Source organism: Sorex fumeus, unplaced genomic scaffold (assembly GCF_029834395.1).
Source record: "Sorex fumeus unplaced genomic scaffold, SorFum_2.1 ptg000051l, whole genome shotgun sequence".
Lineage (NCBI taxonomy): Eukaryota > Metazoa > Chordata > Mammalia > Eulipotyphla > Soricidae > Sorex > Sorex fumeus.
Window position 1 is genome coordinate 31451816 of NW_026606108.1, and position 21643 is coordinate 31473458.

General features: G+C 36.4%; 1 protein-coding gene across 9 annotated transcripts in view; it reads right to left on the bottom strand.

The window, feature by feature from the left end:
- Positions 1 to 21643, bottom strand: part of RAPGEF6 (Rap guanine nucleotide exchange factor 6) — a 191823-nt gene that overhangs the window by 77798 nt on the left and 92382 nt on the right. For all 9 annotated transcript variants that reach the window (XM_056124230.1, XM_056124232.1, XM_056124227.1 and 6 more), the window contains 6 exons: positions 20119 to 20296; positions 17024 to 17160; positions 14999 to 15157; positions 14285 to 14437; positions 10118 to 10282; positions 1539 to 1646 (listed from right to left, as the gene is read on the bottom strand). In XM_056124230.1, the coding sequence (XP_055980205.1) occupies positions 1539 to 1646; positions 10118 to 10282; positions 14285 to 14437; positions 14999 to 15157; positions 17024 to 17160; positions 20119 to 20296 (900 nt within the window). The remainder of the gene's footprint in view (positions 1 to 1538; positions 1647 to 10117; positions 10283 to 14284; positions 14438 to 14998; positions 15158 to 17023; positions 17161 to 20118; positions 20297 to 21643) is intronic.

The following is a 21643-nucleotide window of genomic DNA, read 5'->3' on the forward strand; positions in this document are numbered from 1 at the left end:
GATCAGGGGTGAAACCGGCTTTCTAGGAGGTGGAGCTAGCTGTGCATGTGCACAGAGGGTCCCAGGCCCTTGGGGGCGGGCTGTACCTGGCTGGAATAGGAGCCGTTCAGCTTGGTTGACCAGAGCTGGGCCTCCGTGCCCGTCCCGCGCAGATCAGGGGTGAAACTGGCTTGATAATCAGTATTTTTAAGGCTTGAATCACCTTTCCAAATGCTAATATTTAAAGATATGTCTAAATATCCACTTTACATTTCTATATTAAAGATCTTCCTTAAACTCTCTATTTTATCATCCAGGTTCTCTATCAGCTTAATATTGAACAATTCTCAAAAAACATAGCAGATGTAAACCTAAATTCTATATAATAAGATGATGAAATTATTTTCAGGGCAGGGAAAAAGACGTATCTTTTCTGAACCTATCCAGCATCTTAAGGCATAAAATAGAATTCAATACATATTTGGTAAATGATTATTTAAAAAAAAACTCTACGTGACTGCAAGATAGTTTCCATATTCCATTAACACCTTAGTAAGTACCTCCACAGATCATCCCTGTTTAGCTCAAATAATAGTAACTAGTCTTATTTGAACCTCTTAATGAGGTTCTTAGTATGAACCTCTTAATGAGGTTCTGCAGTCAGTCCATTCTCCTTGCATAGAAGAACTGCATAAACAAGAAGGCTACAGAACTAAGGAATTACTCAATAAAGGACAAAATGGGACCAGAGAGCTAACAGTGTTTAGGGAGCTTGCCGTGCATATAGCTAATCTGGGTTCAATCCCCAATACCACAGGTGGTCCCACGAGCACTGCCAGGAATGATTCCTGAGCAGAAAGTCAGGAGGGAGTAAGTTCTGAGCATTGTCGGGTATACCTCCCAACAAAAGAGAAAGGTAAAAATCCCCAACCCATCCTTTTTATTCAACGGAATCCACTTACACTCTGAGTAATAATTATAGTTCCCGAACTTTTGCTACAAGTCAAGCTTTATTTTCAGATTATTGTGTTCATTAAGCTCACTATCATCCTTTCAGCAAATTAAATATACCTATAAATCTATAAAATTAGACAGCTGAGGCAGAATAGACTAAGGAACTTGTCCATCCCATCTTAATTCAAACAACTGGACTCCTGCAATGCATTATTATTTGCTAAAATTTCAAGTTGTTTGGATCAGACAACACTGTTGCAGCTCAATCATGTATCTGATAAGGAGAATAAATAGCACAGCAGGTAGGGTGTTTGTCTTGCACGTGGCCGACCCAGGTTTGATTCCTCCGTCCCTCTAGGAGAGCCCGGCAAGCAAATGAGAGTATCCTGCCTGCACGAAGAGCCTAGCAAGCTCCCCGTGGCAGGCATATTCAATATGCCAAGAACAGTAACAAGTCTCACAATGGAGACATTACTGGTGTCCGCTCCAGCAAATTCATGAACAACAGGAGGACAGTGCTACCAGAAAATAACATCATTAAACTTAAGAGTCAAGAAGTGTTGGTTTGGGTTAGTGTGTCAATGAAACAAAAATATGAACCTTACCGTATCTTCCAGATTCTTTTCAAATTCCTCCAGAAATCGTGTCATAGCAGGATCACCTTCAAAATCATTAAAATGATTATTTACCCATAATAATACAATCCGTGTTACCTGTGGAAACATAAAGGAGGTAACAGACAGTTATGAGAGTCACTGTTTCTGCAAAAGTAAATCTAAAACTGCAGGGGAAATGATGATTTTATGACTAACTTTAACTCTTTTCCTGCACACAAAAGATATGAGAAAATATGGTGTAGTTTAAAACTTTTATTTCAGTGCATACAAAGTAAGTGAGCAGATATTATCTTGAGAAAACACAAGGCTGTTATGGGATATATTTCAGAAAGTATCTTGTAAATATAAGCTTCTAAGGACAAGCAATCATATCAAAAGTATTTCTAAAGCTGATTATGTGTTTAGCAAAATAAAATAATTAAAAATATTTTGAGACTCCTTTCTTACACATACTGTGGATTTTCAAATCTGTGATTTGGCATGCCACAAGTTAATGGAAAAGTTGTAGACTAACAAATGATAGAAAGCCTCATAGAATAATGTACCTAATAATGTTCTTTAAAATTATGTATCTTTGCCCGTGAGAAGTGAGAGGGAACAGTGCTAGGACATAGGGGATAGGTGCTTGGACCCTGGAGGAACTCTTTGCCTCTATCAGGTACCTCCTCAACCAGGAACCTCCCAGAAGAGCCCTTAAGAGGTGGGACGGAACAGCTTTAGGACGTTTCTTGTTCACCACTCTGTGACTCATCTTACACATATTAAAAAGTACTAAAACATCCTAACTTCCCAGAGCTGAAAAACATGCACCCTAATCCAGGAGACTTGATACCTGCTAAAAGAAATCCGAATAAAAATACATCCTAATCAAAATGACAAAAACTATAGAAGGGATAGAATACTGAAAGCAGCAAGATAAAAGCAGGAAATTGCTTATAATGGAGTATCCCTAAAATTCACAGCAGACTTATGAGATGAGACCCTCAAGGCCGAGGACAGTGGTGAGATAGAGTGAACAAACTCAATGAAACGAATGCCTGACCAAGAATACATTACCCAGCCACTCTCATTCAGATTTGAAGGAAAAATACACAATTTCACAGATAAAGAACTCAGGAACTTCGTAGACACAAAACCATTGGTACAGTAACTAAATGGGCGACGTTAAGATTAGACAAGTCCCATAAGTACACCTGACTCCTACATAAAGACGGCACAAATCCCCCATCACAATAATCTTTATCAGTGTCAATGGACTAAAGGCACCAATCAAGAGACACAGAGTGGCAGGATGGATTAGAAAAATTAAACCAAACATTTTGCTGTCTATAAGAAACACACCTAACAATCAAAGCAAACACAAGCTCAAAAGGATGGAAAACAATTCTCCAAGCAAACAACCCCGTAAAAAAGCTGGGGTAGCCATACTAGTTACCAGACCACATAGACTTCAGGCTGAAGAAGGTTATAAGAGACAGTGAAGTCATTTCTTAATGACCAAAGGATTAATACACCAGGAAGAAATCACACTCTTAAATGTATATGCACCTAATGACGGACCAGCGAAATACTTGAAACAACTGCTAATAGACTTGAAGAAAGAAACTGATAGCAACACAACAGTAGCTGGAGACTTTCAACACAGTTTTGGTACCTCTTGATATAGCAACTAGTCTAAAGCTCAGCAAGGAAATTCTTTACTTGAGGGAAGAAATGGAAGAGGGAGTAGCAGACACAGATGGGACTTTTCATCTCCCAATAGCTGAATACACGGTCTTCAGTGCACATGGGACATTCTAGAATATAGACCACATGCTAGGCCACAAAACATATCCCCCATGAAATTAAAAGGATAAAAATTATATAAAATATTTTTTTCAGACCACGATGCAATGAAAATAGAAGTGAATCACATACAGAAATTAAGAATAAAATCAAACACCTGGAAATTAAACAGCTCACTACTCATAGTGGGTTAGAGAGGAAATCAAAAGATTTCTAGAAACAAATAAGAATGAGGATGCAAGCTACCAGAACTTGTGGGACAGAGCAAAAGCACTGTTAATAGAAATGTTTATGGCTCAGAGAGCATTCATCAGGAAGGAAAAAAGGGCCCACATCAATAACAACCTCACAACTTGATATCTTGGAAAATGACCAATAAAATGAGCCCAAAAGGAGCCCAAACCAGGCAGGAAGGAAATAATATTTGCTTCATAGAATTCTTAAAAAAAATCTTAAAAAAAAAAACCCCACAAAACTTATAGCAGAAATCAACGAGCTGGAATCCCAAAAACAGACCAAAAGACAATTGAAACCAAGAGCTGGTTCTTTAAGAAAATAAACAAGCTCGATAAACCAGTAGTGTGATCCACAGAGAGAGAGGCAAACCTAATAAAATGTGTAAGAAATGCAAAGGGGGGCATCAAAAGAGAAACTGCAGAAGTTCATAGGACCATCAGAGATCACTTCGAAAATCTTTATGGCACGGAACAAGAGAATCTTGAAGAAATGGCTAAATTATTGGATTCTTACAACATCCTAAGGCTGAGCCAAGACCTGGAATACCTGAATAGACCAATCACCATCAAGGAAATTGAAATGGTAATTAAGTCTTCCCCAAAACAAAAGCCCAGGTTTAGATGGATTCCCTAGAGAATTTTTTAAATCTTTTAAAGAGGACTTACTGATAATCCTTTTCAAGCTTTTCCAGGAAATTGAAGGAACAGAAACACTCCAAAACAGTTTCTATGAGGCAAATATCACCATGAAACCCAAAGAAGACAGACACCACAAAAAATGAAAATTACAGACTGATATCCCTGGTGAACAAATATGCAAAGATTTTCAACAAAATACCAGCACAGTGGTAGGGCATTTGCCTTGCGCACAGTCAGCCTGGTTGAGCTGGGTTCTCTTCCTCTGCCCCTCTCGGAGAGCCCGGCAAGCTACCTAGAGTATTTCGCCCACACGGCAAAACTAGGCAAGCTACCTGTGACGTATTCAATACGCCAAACACAGTAACAACAAGTCTCAAAATGGAGACGTTACTGGGCCTGCTCAAGCATATCGATGAACAACAGGAGGTCCGTGACAATGACCAGCAAATAGAATCCTATGAGTCATCAAAAAGATCATACACCATGACTAAGTATGATTAATCCTGGGGATACAAGAAAGATTTAATATTTGCAAGTCAATCAACATAATAAATCATATCAATAAAAGATAAAAACTATATGATCATATCAACGGGCTGGAGCGATAGCACAGTGGGTAGGGAGTTTGCCTTGCACGCAGCCAACATGGCTGAGCCGAGTTCGATTCCTCCGCCCCTCTCGGAGAGCCCGGCAAGCTACCGAGAGTATCTCGCCCGCACGGCAGAGCCTGGCAAGCTCCCCGTGGTGTATATGGTATGCCAAACACAGTAACAAGTCTCACAATGTTACTGGGCCCGCTCCAGCAAATTGATGAACAACAGGAGGACCGTGACCGTGATCATACCAACAAATGCAAAAAAAACTTTTGACAAGATACAGCACCTATTCATGATAAAAGCTCTAAAAAAAATGGCATTCGAAGGAACTTTCCTCAATATAGCCAAAGTCATCTACCCTTGCTGGGGTCATTAGCTCACAGCAAGCATTACTCTCAATGGGGAAAAACTAAAAGCATTTCTTCTAAGATCGGGGGCAAGACAAGGTTGCCCATTCTCATCACTTCTATTCAATATAGTACTGGAAGTACACGCCATAGCAGGGAAGAAAAAGATATTAAGGGCATCCAACCAGGAAAGGTCAAGGTCAAGCTCTAACTATTTGCAGATGACATGATACTATACTTTAGAGAACCCTAAGTTCTCCTAGAAACACTAAGGTTTTATAGTAGAGTGGTAAATTACAAAATCAATACCCAAAAACCCGTGGCTTTTTTATATGCAAATAATGAAAGAGAAGAAAGTGATGTTAAAAAAAAATCCTGTTCATAATTATGCCACAGAAAATCAAGTACATCCGGAAAAAAAAAAAAAGAAAAGAAAGTACATCGGAACCATCTTAACTAAGGAGGTAAAGAACTTGTACAAAGAAAACCACAAAATGCTACTTCAAGAATAAAAGAGGACATGAGGAAATGGAAACACATCCCCTGCCCATGGAATGGGAGAATGAACAATGCCAAAATGGCAATATTTCCAAAAGCATTATACAGATTCAACGTGGTTCCAATAAAGATAACCATGACATTTTTCAAAGAAATAGATCAAACACTCCTGAAATTCATATGGAACAATAAACTCGTATGAATAGCTAAAAGCAATCCTGGGGAAAATGAAGATAGGAGGTCTCACTTTCCCTAACTTCAAACTGTACTACAAAGAGGTAGTAACTAAAACTGCATGGTATTGGAATAAGACAGACCCGCAGACCAACAGAATAGAGTTGAATACCCTGGCACAGACCTTCAAATATATGGTCACCAAATCTTTAATAAGGGAACAAGAAATATGAAGTGGAAAACCTCTTTTAACAAGTGGTGCTGGGAAAACTGGACAGCAACAGTAAAAAAAATGAACTCTGACCTTCATCTAACACCATGTACAGATCAAAAAATTATTAGGGACCTCAATATCAGACTTGACTCATAAGGTACATGGAAGAAAATGTTGGCAAAACCCTCCATTACACTAAAGTTAAAGGCATCTTCAAAGATGAAACACCACTGACCAAGCCAGTGGAAACAAAGATTAACAAATGGGATTACATTAAACTAAGAAACTTCTGCACCTCCAAAGAAATGGTGACCAAGATACGAAGACTGCCTATGGAATGGGAAGAACTATTCACACAAAACTCATCTGATAAGGGGTTAATACCAAAGATATACAAGGCATTGGTATAAGTTGACAAAGAAAAATATACCATCCAACACGATAAAAAAATTGGGAGAAGAAATGAAAAGAAACTTTCTCAATTCGAATGGCCAAAAGGCTCATGAAAAATGTTTTACATCAATAATCATCAGGGAGATGCAAATCTAATCAACAATGAGATATCATCTCATACCACAGAGACTGACACACATACAAATGAACAAAGAACAACCAGTGTTGGTGCGAATACAGGGAGAAAGGGACCTTTATTTATTGCTGGTGGGAAAACCAAGTGATCCAGCCTTTTTGAAAAACAATATGGAAGTTTCTCAAAAAAACTAGAAATTGAGCTCCCATTTGATCCAATAATACCACTTCTGGGAATATACTCTGGTGCGAGGAGGGTGTCCAAAAACACACAGCAGAAAGACCATCTGCATTTCTATGTTCACTGCAGCACTAGTCACAATAGTCAGAATTTGAAAACAACCTGAGTGCCCAAGAACAGACGACCGGTTAAATAAACTATGGTGCATCTATACAATGGGATAATACATAGCTGTTAGGAAAAATAATGTCATAAAATCTGCCATAAATGAATTGACTTGGAGAGTATCACACTGAGTGATACAGAATGATACATATAGACAGATATAGAATGACTGCATTTATTTGTGGGATATATATATATATATATATATATATATATGTATATGAGAAAAAAACAGTATGAAACTAATATCCAGGGAAAACAGGGCAGGAGGACTGATCAATGGTTGGGAATTACCACAAGGATGTGTGTGTGTGGGGTGAGGGTTACTTAAGATAGAGAAGGGTCCATTATGACGATGTTAGTTGGAAATGATCACTCTGGACAAGAACTAAGTGTTCAAAGTAGGTAAAGTGATAAATACATGAAAACCTTTTAGCATCTATATTGCAAACCATAATGCCTAAAATGAGAGAGAGAAAGAAAAAGAGAGAGAAGATAGGTGCCTGCCATAAAGGCAGGTGGGGGTGGGGTGTGGTTTTGGGGGGTGGAGGGAAGCTGGGTACAGCGATGCTGCGAAATTACACTGGTGGAGGGATGGGTGTTAGAACATAGTATGACTGAAACCCAATCATGGACAGCTTTGTAATGCTCTATCTCACGGTGATTTAAAAAATAAAAAATTTTTACCTTTAAATTTGTGGCATAGCACACACAAAATTGATTTAAACTACTTAAAAATATTCAATTTAGTGGCATTTAGCCGTACTTATAGCAGAATGTTATCAAGACCTCTACTAATTATTGCCAAAAGAAAATCTCATTTTCGTTAAGCAGCTATTAATTTGCTTCTCTATCTTCACATATCTTGTCTATTTTATATTTCATATTTGATTCTGGCTCTTTTCACTTAACAATGTTTTCAAGGCTCACTCATGTCACAACATATACCAGGAATTCATTAAGAATGAGCAATATTTCAGTATGTTTAGTCACTCATCAGTTGGATAAATATTAAGATTGCTATTACCTTTTTGCCACTGCCATACTGAGGCTATGAAAATTTGTATTCAGGTTTTAATTGTGTATCTCGTTTTGGTTCATTTGAATATATACCTAAAAGAATTCCTGGATTATAACGGAAGTTCTATTTTGAACTATTCGATGTAACAAAACATAAAACCTACCAGTATTTCTGGGGGCTGGAGAGATAGCACAGTGGGTAGGGCATTTGCCTTGCACGCGGCTGACCCGGGTTCAATTCCCAGCATTCCACATAGTCCCCTGAGCACTTCCAGGAGTAATTCCTGAGTGCAGACCAGGAGTTCCAATTTTAGTATATGTGCTGCCGAAGCGAGCAGACCAGGAGTAATACCTGAGCATTGCTGGGTGTGACCCAAAAAGCAAAAAAAAAAAAAAAAAAAAACCCAAAAAAACCAAAATAACCTACCAAGTATTTCCAACAGCAATTATAGCATTTTATATTACCTTTAAGCACGGAATGGGAATTCCAATTTATCTACATTCATGCAACACCGATTTCCCTTTCCTTTATTAGCCAATATAGTAGGTGGTAAAAGAATCTCATTATAGTTTTGGAGACGTTACTAGGCCCGCTCGAGCAAATCGATGAACAACGGGAGGACAGGGACAATGACAGACCTTTGTCTACTTTTAAACTGTTTTTTTGTTAAGTTGTAAAGGGTTCTTTCTCTATATATTTTGGATACAATAGAAACACAATTTGCAAATATATTTTCCTATGTTTATGGCTTTGTCCTGACTTTCCTGACAGTGTCCTTTAATGTAGAAAGGTTTTAATTTTGATAAAGCTGAAATTATTATTTTTTCTTTGGCTGCTTTGCTTTACACTCTGGGTGTCATATTTATATAAGAAACCAGTCAAATCCAAGGTCATGATTTTTCATTTTCATTTCTAAGATCTTGATATCTTTCTCCCTCTCCCTAAGAAACAAACACACCCTACCCGGTGGTGCTTGTGGGTATGTGGTGTTGAAGACCAAACCCAGGGTTTCCACATGCAAGACATATACCTAAGCTCTTTGAGTTATCTCCCTAGCCTTTTACTAAGAGGTTTGTTTTTTTTTTAAATTGATTTGACTTATTGTCTTTAAGTTTATGATCCTTTTTTACTAAATCTGACTTACTCTATATGATATGGGTTCAATTAAGTTCTTCTGAATGTGGATTGCTATTTGTCCTTGAATCATATTTTTTTGCATTCCGCAGATCCTGTTTTCTCTCAGCAACAAAGTAAAATGTAATTTCAAAGAACTAGGGGGTAAGAATTTCTATAGTTTTAGATACTTCAGTTTCCTAAACAACACAATTCCATAGGTTCAACTAAATCTAATTTATTTTCTTTAATACTTAGCTCAGGGGGCTAGAGAAATAACTCAAGTGGCACAACACATGCCTGAATTCAATTCTTGGAACTTCATGGTCCAATGAGCACCACTAATATGGGCCTGGTAGCCCCCTTGAACATTCCAGCGCATAATGGGTTAAGTTCTGATAGAAATGATCTGATAATCCTAAGTATCATTGAGTATAACCCTTTAAAAACTAAAATTTAATCCAGAAATGAAATACCAGGTAATTATGCCCCAATTTAAATTTTTCCTTAAAACAACTTAGCCTTAATATGCATAGTCTTTCCATAAACTCCCATGAAACAAGGCAAGATCATTTAACAGCAAAAATTTAATGCAAAAAAAAGTTCTTAAATGTAGCTTTACATGTTACAGAAGACAAAATATGACAAATCATTTTCAAATATTTTAAAGTTTACCTCAGAAAAATGTGTAATTTAAAGTTTATAATTTAAGTTTCTTTATATGAGAATCTTTCTAAAATACTAACGAAGTTTTACGCTTTATTAATATCTTCGGAAACTATATTCTAATAAACCATATTCTAATAAAGTTTAAAAAAACACGTGGGTCTCAGGTTTTCTAAATTTTAGCTGTTATATAGTTTTATTTCAGTTTCTGTCTTTTATATTTCTTATCTACTTTAACATGTCATTTTGTCTTCAAAATAATTGTCTACACAAATGAACTGAGTTGTTATTGAAATATGCATTTATCAATTTCAAACGTTTTGATTAATTACATTTAAAGGCTAAAGTTACTTTTATAAAACCTTTCATAAATCACTTTTTATAAAATCATTTCTAAAACCAACCTTATCCCTTAAGCTGTCAACTTTAAACCATTCCAACAATTTGATTCCAACATCCAATGGACTTTGAAGAAATGTTCTGTAAGTTAATAGAAAATCTTCTATATAAGTTGGGTCCACAACAGAATGTTCTTCTATTAAGTGCATGATGAGACGTTCAGGTGTTGCCTAAAAGTTCACAGACAGAAATAATTAGAAAGTAAATAAATAGCTCAAGAACTAAAGAACTCCTGCTGATTATTTCCCTTTGCTCCATTAGACAAGCACTAAAAATAGAATTTCACTTCTAGAATCCTTAGCCCAGCAGGTTTGGGGATGTAGCTCAGTGGTAGAGGATGCCTTATATGGATAAAGCCCTCAGGATGATCTGGAACAACCCCACCACCACCCACCCAACATTTAAAAAATTTTGTTTTTTTGAGCCACACCAATGCTAGATTGCTGGTCAAGAGATCATGTGTTGCTTAAGATTAAACCTGGGTCTCTTGTATTCAAGGTATGTGCTTTAGCCACCTCTCTGGCAGCACACACACACACACACACACACACACACACACACACACACACACAAAATGAAAGATAGCAGTATGTTTAGATTACAATACATTAGTACCCATGCGTATAGGGAGAAAACGGTTAAGCATAGAACAGACCAACAACATCTCTCAGCTAATTTCTCAGTTGGCATTTCATCAAAACTAGGCACTTAACTCTGCTGATTTTCTCTGACATGGTTATGGCCACTTAGTGCTTGCAAAGTGAGAATGCCTCAGGGCAACACAAGGATTTTTACCATCCTCATTTTTTTTCTAACCCAAATTTCTGGAACAACACACTCGGTTCAAAACAGTCACTTCCTAGAAGAGAAGTTTCGTTTACTGTAGCTTCTTCATGCTAGTTTACCATCTTGAGGAAACAGAAGTTCTATAGATAGTTTTCACATTCATTCCAAGTTTTAACTGCTTGCCTTTCCCCAAATTTATAAAAGAGAATGCAAACATTTCTCTACTTCTATTTGATTTTCCAAATCAAAGTTAGATCTTTTTCAAAATGGTGTGCATAGTACAAATATAGGGAGGAAATAAACAGATGTTAAACTTAAAGTAAAAACTTCTACAGTCCAGGTTTATAGTTCAAGTGGTGGGGTAGTGTCTGGCTTGTGTGAGGACCTGAATTAGTTCCCAGCTTCTCCATCTCCACCATTCCACTTAGAATGAGCCCATTACTCTAGCATCACTATAATGAAACCAATAGAATACAATCAACGTCCCCCACAAACCACTAATATAAAAACCAAAATAACTGCTGCCCATAGCCCCAAATTTTAATTCATTGCTTTTATCTTTGTAACTGAATTAATCAGAACAACTGTATGGCAAACATACATTGATACTAATAATGCTTATCTAAGAACCTGTTTTTGGGAAAATAGTTACCCAATACTAACAAAATACATTATTTCTCTAGGGAGAAGTCAGTAGGTTCTTCACCCTGATACACAGTTGGTGAAAATGCAAAATTATGTAGCCATTGTAGAAAGTAATAAGGAAATTCCCATATAAAATTAAAAATAAAAATTCCACACAACCCAGTTATACCAGGTTGGGGTATTTACTATCCCATAAAATAAAAACACGTCAATTTGAAGAGCTACACATACTCCTGAAATTTATTTGCAGCATTATTTACAATACCAATAACAATAAACAACTTAAGTGCTTTACTGACTGATGAATGAATAAAGATATGGTATAAGCAAAGATGAAATCCTGCTACTTACAACACATGGAGAATCCCGTACTTAATGAAATAAGCTACACAAAGAAATACAAACACCATGTGCTTTCACTCATATGTACTATACAAAGAAAAGAGATAAATCAACTAAGTAAAAGAAAAGCGAACTTTTACACTGTCACTGTCCTCCCGTTGTTCATCGATTTGCTCGAGTGGGCCCAGTAACGTCTCCATTGGAGACTTTGTTGTTACTGTGTTTGGCATATCGAATACATCACGGGTAGCTTGCCAGGCTCTGCCGTGTGGGCAAGATACTCTCGGTAGCTTGCCGGGCTCTCCGAGAGGGGCAGAGGCATTGAACTCGGGTCGGCCATGTTGGCTGCGTGCAAGGCAAACGCCCTACCGCTGTGCTATCGCTCCAGCCCAACTTTTACATTATATCATCAAATAGTAACTACCAGAAGAGAAGGTGGGTGGACAAATGTATGATAAAAACAGAATCTGACTTTCAATGGTGAATATAATGTGTGTGTATAATTTTCAGTGATGCACACCTGAAATTTATTCAATGTTGTATACAGTACTACTTCAACAACAACAAAAAATATTCAAAGGTGGGGGGAGCAGACTTCATGTAAGGGACAGGACAACCATAGGTAATACCTAGTTTATCACCTTCTATAATACTCTGAGTGGCAAATGGATTCATCATTGGAACCAATCACAATGTAAGGGACAGAGAGGGGGGAAAGGCAAGGGGAGAGAAGACAAAAAGTTAAAGACAGGCAAACAACATAGTGGTTAATAGGAGGAGTCTATAATATGCTTACAGTAAGTCTTTACCCACACTTAGCCCAAATAAAGCATTGTCACATCTTTCCCATTTTCAGAAACAGAATATAGAGTGAAACAGAATAACCTTTTAAAAACTAGAGATGGGGCTGGAGAGATAGTACAGTGGGTAAGGCGCTTGCCTTGCATGCAACCAACTAAGGTGCGATCCCTGGAACCTTCTATGGTCCTAAACAAACCAGGAGTAACCCCCAAACAGAGAGCCAGGAGTAACCCCTGAGCACTGTACAAAACCAAAAAGCAAACAAAAAATTATTTTAAAATGGTAAACGAAACTAGAGAGATTATGACCAGGGTAAGATTTTTCCTGGAGTAAACAAAAGTGGCATGATAACTAAATTCAATTATGTTCCCCTTGTGAAATCCTGGGCCAGAAAGGAAAAGGGACAGGTGTTGGGTAAGACAGTAAAACTCTAAGTGGAGTCTTGTGGACTGAATGGTTTTACTTTATCATTGGTCACTTATATTAAGTTCTATGCTATTTGTATAGGGCATGTTTCAATGAAGGCACAATGAAGGCATTACACTTGGAAATCGCAAAAGTTTTAGGAAATGGAGAAACCAGTAAAATATTAAGAGTTGGGGAACCTGAATCTGCTACTTTTCTGTACTGTTCAAGTAACTTCAAGTTGGAAAGCATTTAAAAATAGGGCATTAAAAAAACTCCTCCAATATCCCTGCTAAAAACAGTTGCTCTTAGCAGTCCCCCATCATTTCTACATATGCAGCTACATTTATTAGTTAGGGCAGTGCTGAAGAACAGCCAGATTCCTGAGGAAGAACAAATCTGGTATTAGTCCCTGCATTTGTAGTGAAAATATATACTTTATAAGATTAGCCTGAAAGAGAAATAGTCATGGATTTATTGCCTCTCAAAAATAACTATTATATATTAAAACATGAGATCTTTAAAGAGATAGGGACTGAGAGGGTAGAAAAGCAAAGGGTAGAGAAGACAGAACGTTAAAGACGGGTAAACAATATAGGGGTTAATAGGAGGAGTCTTTAATGTGCTTACTCTAATTCTTTACCCACATTTAGCCCAAATAAAGTCCTGTCATATATTTCCCTTTTTCAGATGAGAAATATTTATTCAGGGAAATATCTATTTCAACTGTTATAAATACCCAATAAACACTGAATCTTCATTTAAGTTTCCTCTGCTTTTAAGTTGGTCTTTGTATTTTTTTCTAAATATTATCTTAGAAAAAGTAAAGTCCCATTGTCCAAGGATCATAAGATGATTTGAAGAAACATTTTGACCTGCATATTCTAGAATGTCCTACCCATACTGATATTGTAGGCACTGCCATTCATCATTAAAAGGTATAAAAAAGCTATGTAGTAAAAAGAAAAAGAATCAACACAGTTAATTTACATTCTAAAATTTGTGAATTATAACACTGTATGGCTGAAACCTAATCATGAGCAGTTTTGTAAGGATATCTCACGGTGATTTAATAAAAAAATCTTTGAAAAAAATGTGAAGTATCTTGCACTACTTAAAAAGTAGACTGAGCTCTTTGAGCAAGATGAAAGCTTTAACTATCAGAGACCAGAATAAAAAGTAAAAACACCCACCTTGATTACAATATGTCCTTTGCGGGTTCCACTCCGATCCAGTTCACGATGCTCATGCACCATAACAATTTCTCCTTCTTCTTCAACTTTATGAGTATTTTTTTCCACATGATTTAGAATTCTACAATAATCTTGCTGAGCTATGCAGACAAACTGCCCAAGAATAACATGGGGACAATCAATGAATCTGTAGTACATAAATATGTCACTATGCACCAAGGCAGAGCACAAAGATAAGAAATCAAATGGCATCAGTTCTTTCTTATTCAACCCCTTCAAGCCTTAATGAAAATAAAACTGAAATAAGTAATTCACATACAAAGAGACGTAAAACACTAAATCTGTTTGAATTCTAGTCTAAAAAGAGAAGTGAACATCTACTTCTCTCAAGAAAACATGAAGCAGGAGTAAGCTGGAAACAAACAACCCTGAAGTTCCTATTTCTTTCCTTTGCTTATTAACACACACACACACATATAAAATCCTGAGCTGGCTAATATAAAGAAATTTAATAAATCAACATTCAGTAGATTCTTAAATTTTTTAATCTGTTCAATTCACAAAAAGTTGAGCATAAAATTTAGTTCCTTCATAAAAACTAAGTTGTAAAATTCTCAATTCTCAAAACAAGGGTTTTTTTTTAAAAAAAGATAAAAAATAGACAAAGTTATTTAAAATTAACAAATGAGAACATGACCAAAAAGATATGCTTACCTGGCAATCATCAACTTTAGTCCTAACAACTCCATGCATGTACTGCTTATCCAGAGTGGGAGTAATACCAAAACTATTCCCCATAAAGAGATTTTCAACTTTTCCATCTGGATGACTGATTTCTACAGTGCCATTTAAAATAACATACCATGAATCAAGCTACAGAAGAAAAGAAAGATTTTGAGAATCTTTTTAAGAAGATGTTTATTAATTTTGAATGTATCCATATACAGAACACATAATCTTAAAAAATTAAATAGGACTTTCAATTGACCAAATACACAAGACAAAACAATGAAATGGTTAAGACTACAAACTACTGCAACTCGAAATCAGATTCTGCCACTAATTAGCTAAGTGACTCTGGGTAAGTTCTTTAACCTTTCAAGGCCTGACAATTTCTCTATTGTTAAAATGTTCATAACAGTACTATCATAAGACTTTTGTTAAATTTATACATACTAAGAGCATAGAACTGTGTCTGACATATAGTAAACAATTAAAGAAGGGGTGGAGGGGGTTTAGGTAGAGATTAATTCTGAAAGACTATTCATCTTTTTAAGACATCAGAATTTTAAAAACTTTTAGTCATCTAACAGATTAAAAACATCTCACAGAAAAACAACGCTGGAGAATTTGATGTTGGAACATTTTACGGAAAAGATCCTGTTATCATTGTGACATAAGTAAAACTTTATTTTTAAAGGCTGTAAAAGAAAGTTATTCAAAATTCCAATTTATACCGTAGTTAAAAATTAATTTCTTCATTTCACATTATTTTATATTGAAATGTTTAGGCTATCTTTAAAAAATTAATGCTGTATTAACTTTCTATCAATTTTTGAAGGATATTCTATGTGCCATGTGTTTTCTAGGATATGGAGGTGGGTAGGTGGGAAGCATAGAAATGAAGCAATAGAGCAGCCTGGGAGATAGTACAGGGGTTATGGTATTGTCTTATATGCAGTGTGTGTGTGTGTGTGTGTGTGTGTGTGTGTGTGTGTGCGCATATAAGACAATTTGAGTGTGCCACAGGGAGCTGCCTGAACACTAAGCCGGGAATAGCACTGAGCACTGCCAGATATGGCCCAAGCCCTTCATTACCCTAAATAAAAGCTATAGAAATGTGTGCCCTAAAATAATTTCCATAAAATGATTAAATATATACAATATGATGTGGCTATGTAATGTTAAGCAATGTTTACTACTAGGTCATATTTTAGTTATTTCTAATTTTTAGCATTTTAAATGTACTGTAACATACAAATTTTGTCATTTCATTCTGTTTTACATAGTGTTCTGATCAAAGACATTTAAGGTGGAGTAACATCCTATAGAGATTTAGCGATATATTAACAAGTATTATATAACTATTACATATTAACTTGTATTATACAATACTCATGTTAAATATATTTATATCCATGCTAACAATTTCTGCAAAAATGCTATTCATATTCCTACAAGCAGCTTATGGTAATATGCGCTGACTGGTATCTCAATATTAATTTTATCAGTTTGATAAGGAATTTAGTAAAGTACTTCCCAACAAAAATAGCATCTTTCCTTTAAATTCTCTCTTCCACCCATCCTCAAGTTGCCACCTGAGCACTTTTGAATCAGCATATAAATGCCTCAGCTGGCAGCTGTCTACTAGGAGGCATAGCTATCAATAAATTTCAATCTTTTAAAAAACAGACAAAGGAAAAGAAAAAAGAGTAAATACTTCACAAATATTTTAATCATAATGTTGTAAGATTTTTTTAAGTCTCAATAATTTGATAAATGAAACCAAATTTGATCTACTGCCTACTGAACATGCAAGGTAGGAAACAAAAATTACAACAAAACAAAGCAGAAACAGTAATTAAACCTTACCTGTTCAGAAATAATTACCTCAGTCAGACAATATTCACTTTAACATCACAAAATTTCAAGAGTCAGAATTTCGATTTACAAAAATGAAAATATTCTACAAATCAGCTTTCTTATTAGATAATGTACAATATGTATTTGCTAACATACCTCTTGCCCATCTTCAAGAATAATAGCTCCAGCCTGCTCTACCACTTCAAAAATCATCACTGAACAAAGTTCTCTCCTTACAGACATGGTCATGTTTGCGAAAGCAGGAAGCTGGTGCATAAACTCCAGTAATTGTTCTATTGAAATACAAACAAACAAAATATAGTGTTGAAACTATCAGGGAATGCATTTCAAAGACACCAGATTCTAGAAACCAATGTCCTAATCAACCTATGGATTTATACTGTCACAGTAGACAAATTAAGATACAAGATAGCTACTGGTTAAAATATAAGTTATTTGATTTACAGAGAAATCTAGGTATATATTTGGTAAAATATTAGGCTGAAATTCCAGAGAACCAGAAAGCACACAGATTTCATTTCAAATTGGAGATTTTTCCCCTACTTTTTCCAGAGGGAAATGCCAGTTATACTTTTTACAATTAGTGATGCTCTTTGGTTTAAGAGATGAGCAATAAATATTTTGTTCTTAATATACCAGTTTTGCTTCTTAAAAGGTATTTTAAAATGTCAACAAGTAATTAAGTTAAAAATAATAAACATAACTTCTAGTTCAAGATTTGTCAAACCTGGCTGAAGTGATAGTTTAAAGGGCCTACCCATGAGTTCAATTTGGGGCAACAACCCCACCCCATACAACCCCCCACAATCTCTAAACCCCCCTCCCTACCCCCCAACATCCCCCCCAAAACAAACTGAGGGTAGTTCTCAGCACTGCTCGGTGTGGCTCCCAAACTAAAAGAAGGCTTGTCAAAGCCTCTGCAAAGGCAACTTCTTAATTCTAAGTAACTTTATGGCATTATCTATTCAGAGATAAATGTAAAATTTAAATTCAGACCCCCCACCCCCTTAGCCCTATTTGGGTCCTCTCCAGCAGTTCTGGGACTCCGAGGATCAGTTGTGATATGGTATAGCTTGAGCTCACTGTGTTGAGGTTCAGTAGAATTACACCTGGTAATCATTGAGGAGGTCAAGGGGTACTAGGGATTCAATTTAGGGCTACAAGAATTCAAAACATCCACTCCGATCACATTTGAGCTTTATTTTCCTGGTATAATACTTCAGATTTTTAAAAGCTTTGAGGAAATAAGAATTCACATACAATTCTTAAGTCTAAATTCCAGTTATTTAATTATATTTTATATCATTACAAATATAAAGAATGTTCAGCAGCATCATCTGGTTTAAATGACATGAATATAATTTATAAAATTAAAGTTTTACTTAATTTTATCTAGAATAAAATCTTAATGAGTCATAAATATGTCAGTCTATGACATTATAATCTGTTTTCCCCCCACCCACCTATATATAGTTTTTTGGCCATACCCAGTGGGGCTCAGAGCTTACTTCTGGTTCTAAGCTCAGGCTTCACTCCTGGTGGAGCTTAGGAACCCTATGGGGCAACAGGTATCAGAATGGTTTGGGGTTGTGCAAGGCAAGTAATACACCCATTATACAATCTGTCTGGGCTCCTAGTAAGCTCTATTTTTTGGAGGGGGGTGGGGAGAGGGGCTACACCTGGTGATACTCAGCCATCACTCCTGGGAAGTTTGGGGATCATAAGAGATGCTGGGGGAGCAAACCTGGGTCAACCAAGTGCATTGCAAACACCACTGTACTATGGCTCTGGAGTTGTAATCTCTATTGTTAAAGATAAACTCTAACATCATCGTTAGCCTTAAGAAACCTCCACACACACACAAAAAAAAAAAACCCCAAAAAAAACCAAAGCTCCAGTAACTCATTCTGTAAGAATGAGTTAAAAAGAGAAAAGGGAATCAAGAGATGGCTCAAAGAGTTGGAGCACGGGCTTTTGAGGTGGGAGCCCTGAGTTTCATTTTAATTCCTGGCAACACATTCCTGAGCACCACTGGGAGTATTCCCAAGCACAGAGCCAGGAGTAGCAGCTGATGCAATCAGGAATGGCCCAAAATATAAACAGAGAAAATGAGACAGACAGACAGGGACAGAGAGAGACAAAGACAGAGAGAGACAGGGACAGAGAGAGAGAGAGAGAGAGATAAAGAGAGAGAGAGAGAGAAAGAAAAGAAATGACATAAAAGAAAATTTGTTTTAACCAAAATGATACTTTCATTTAAGATGAAATAAAGATTTCATAGATACTGAACACCGCTATATATTCATGTATAAAATGCATTATGAACATGAAGGTGAAAAAATCTGCTTTAATGAAGTAAAATTTAAAATTATTACATTATTACTTTACTTTTTACTATTATTTTTCCCCCTTCCCTTCAGTACACTGCTCCTGTGATGAGTAGGAGTCACACACTGATAAAATGGACTGGAGATAGCACCTTTAATTGGAGCACCAGGGATCCCAAGTGGCAGTGCTGCCAAGGATCCAAGGAACACACAGAAGCTTGTAGGGGTGGTGCTGGGAAAATGAACTATCAGACCTCATGCAGGGAAGTCTGCAGGGCAGGCAGACAGGCACATTAGAACAGAGCCAAGTGGGTGTGATGGGAAGGGATGGGAAGATTAAGGTAATCAAAGCTTTTATTTTACAAGTTGAGACAGCATCAAACATGCTGAGCGATTTAATTTCATTTCACCTTTTTATATTCCTGTCCCCTCCTATAGTGTATGAGGAATGCTCTATAAGAGAGAATTTGGTATAAATGAGAATGGGTGTGACTCCTGGGACAAGATCACAAAAAAAACATGGTAACCACCTCATTTTCTCTTGAATTACTTGCTTTGTGGAGGTCCCTGCTACCACACTATAGGGCTATCTGTGCAGGCTCTGAAGAGGTCTACATAGCAAAAAAAAAAAAAAAAAGAAGTCTTGTGCCAAATGTCAAGTGGATCTCCCTGGAGGTAGATCCTCTAGCTCCATTCAGAGAGGTCTCAGATGACTATCCCCTGCTCTCATTCTAATGGTCACCTCATGAGAGAGAGGGCCAAAACCACTTAGTTAGGTTGGTCCTTGAATTCTTAAGGGGAAAAAATGTGTACTGTTTAAGTCACTAAACTTTGGGGATGAGTTACACTGCAATAGTAATTATACATAAAGCTAGTAATTCTATGAACAGATGTACTTCTTACCAATGTCATCATCAGTTTTGTCAGCAGGTTCCTTTTCAAGACATTCTCGAACAAGATCTCGCCCTTGTAAAGGGTCTGTCCTATCAATCTCTTCATCTTCTTCCTCTTCATCTTCAGAATCAACAGGTCCTTCTGGAAGACGTGTTAAATCTACATCTCCTACTTCACTTTCTGTAGCCTACAAAAAAGAATCTTGATCACTTATCATTTCATGTTTTATCAGTCAGAATCACAAAAAAGAATTAGGCAGTATTGTGTGCTGTTATCACAACCAAAATCACATTTAAAAACTACCCAAAACACAGGCTCTCATTCCAGTGACAGCAATGATGATGGATAGGAGTAGAAAATAAGTTTCTGATCAGGTAGTTCAATCATCATTAAATGTATTATTAACTCTTTTCAGCCAACACTTGTTTTCTTAAAAACACAAAATTCCTTAAAACATTATGTACAAGAAAGATAAAGGCATCATTTGAGTACCCAGAATCTCCAAGAGTAGTTTAGGTTCAAACAAAAGTTTACAAGTTTAAGAGTAGCCCTAAAATACGTTAAAACAGAACAAACATGAAGGACTGAATTCAGCACTTTCCTCAATTTTAGTTAAATCTAACAGTGTTCAAAAGTAGAGCTAATATTCCATTCAATCTTTAAAAAAATACTCTTGGGAATCAGATGGTTGAAAAGGGCTGGAGGGCAAGTACTGCATTTGAGAGAGGTTTGGATTCAACCCTTAGCACTGCATGACGCTGGGAGCAATCCCCGAGTACCAAGATGGGAGTAAGCCACAAACAACAAGAAAAATAATAAATATAAACTTTTATTTTCAAGCATAACATTGGAAACATATTAACCTTAGATACCTATTCTATAAAGGAATGAATATTCTTCAAAAAAATCTGAAAACTAAAAATGTCATTCATAAATAAATGAGACATCTTTAAGAAAATTATCTGAAATGATAATGCAATATTTATCAATATTACACTCACTTGTTTATTAATAAGTGAAAAAGCATATTTAAGTAGATGTAAAAAAATAAATATAGCAGAATTTTATAATAATTAGCACTTATATAAGTATTAGAGGAGACTATGGAATCCTTATCTAAACAGTTAAGTCCTTTCAGTTATATTTAATATTTACTACCTTGCTTCCCCAGAAAAGGATGTTTTGAAGAATTATTCCTCCTTTCAAACATCACACAGATATTCCGATGAGGAATATTTGTTGCTGGCTTTGTTAGTCTAGAAAATTGATTTCTCTAGGTTTTTATGATTATAGAGCATCCTTTCTGATCTGAATGCTGAACTGGAAGAATGTAATGCAGAGTGCATGGAAATCCCTTGCCTTGGTGAGAAAAAAACAAAACCACTAAGCAGGGAGAGGGGTAAGAGAATGGAAGGAAGGATAGGAGCAGAAGAATTAAATGTAGAAAGATGAAAATACACAGCAACAAACCAATAGGACATGCAGGACAGAAGCAGAAAGGGTACAACACATGCAGCAAAGAGCAGCTGGGACA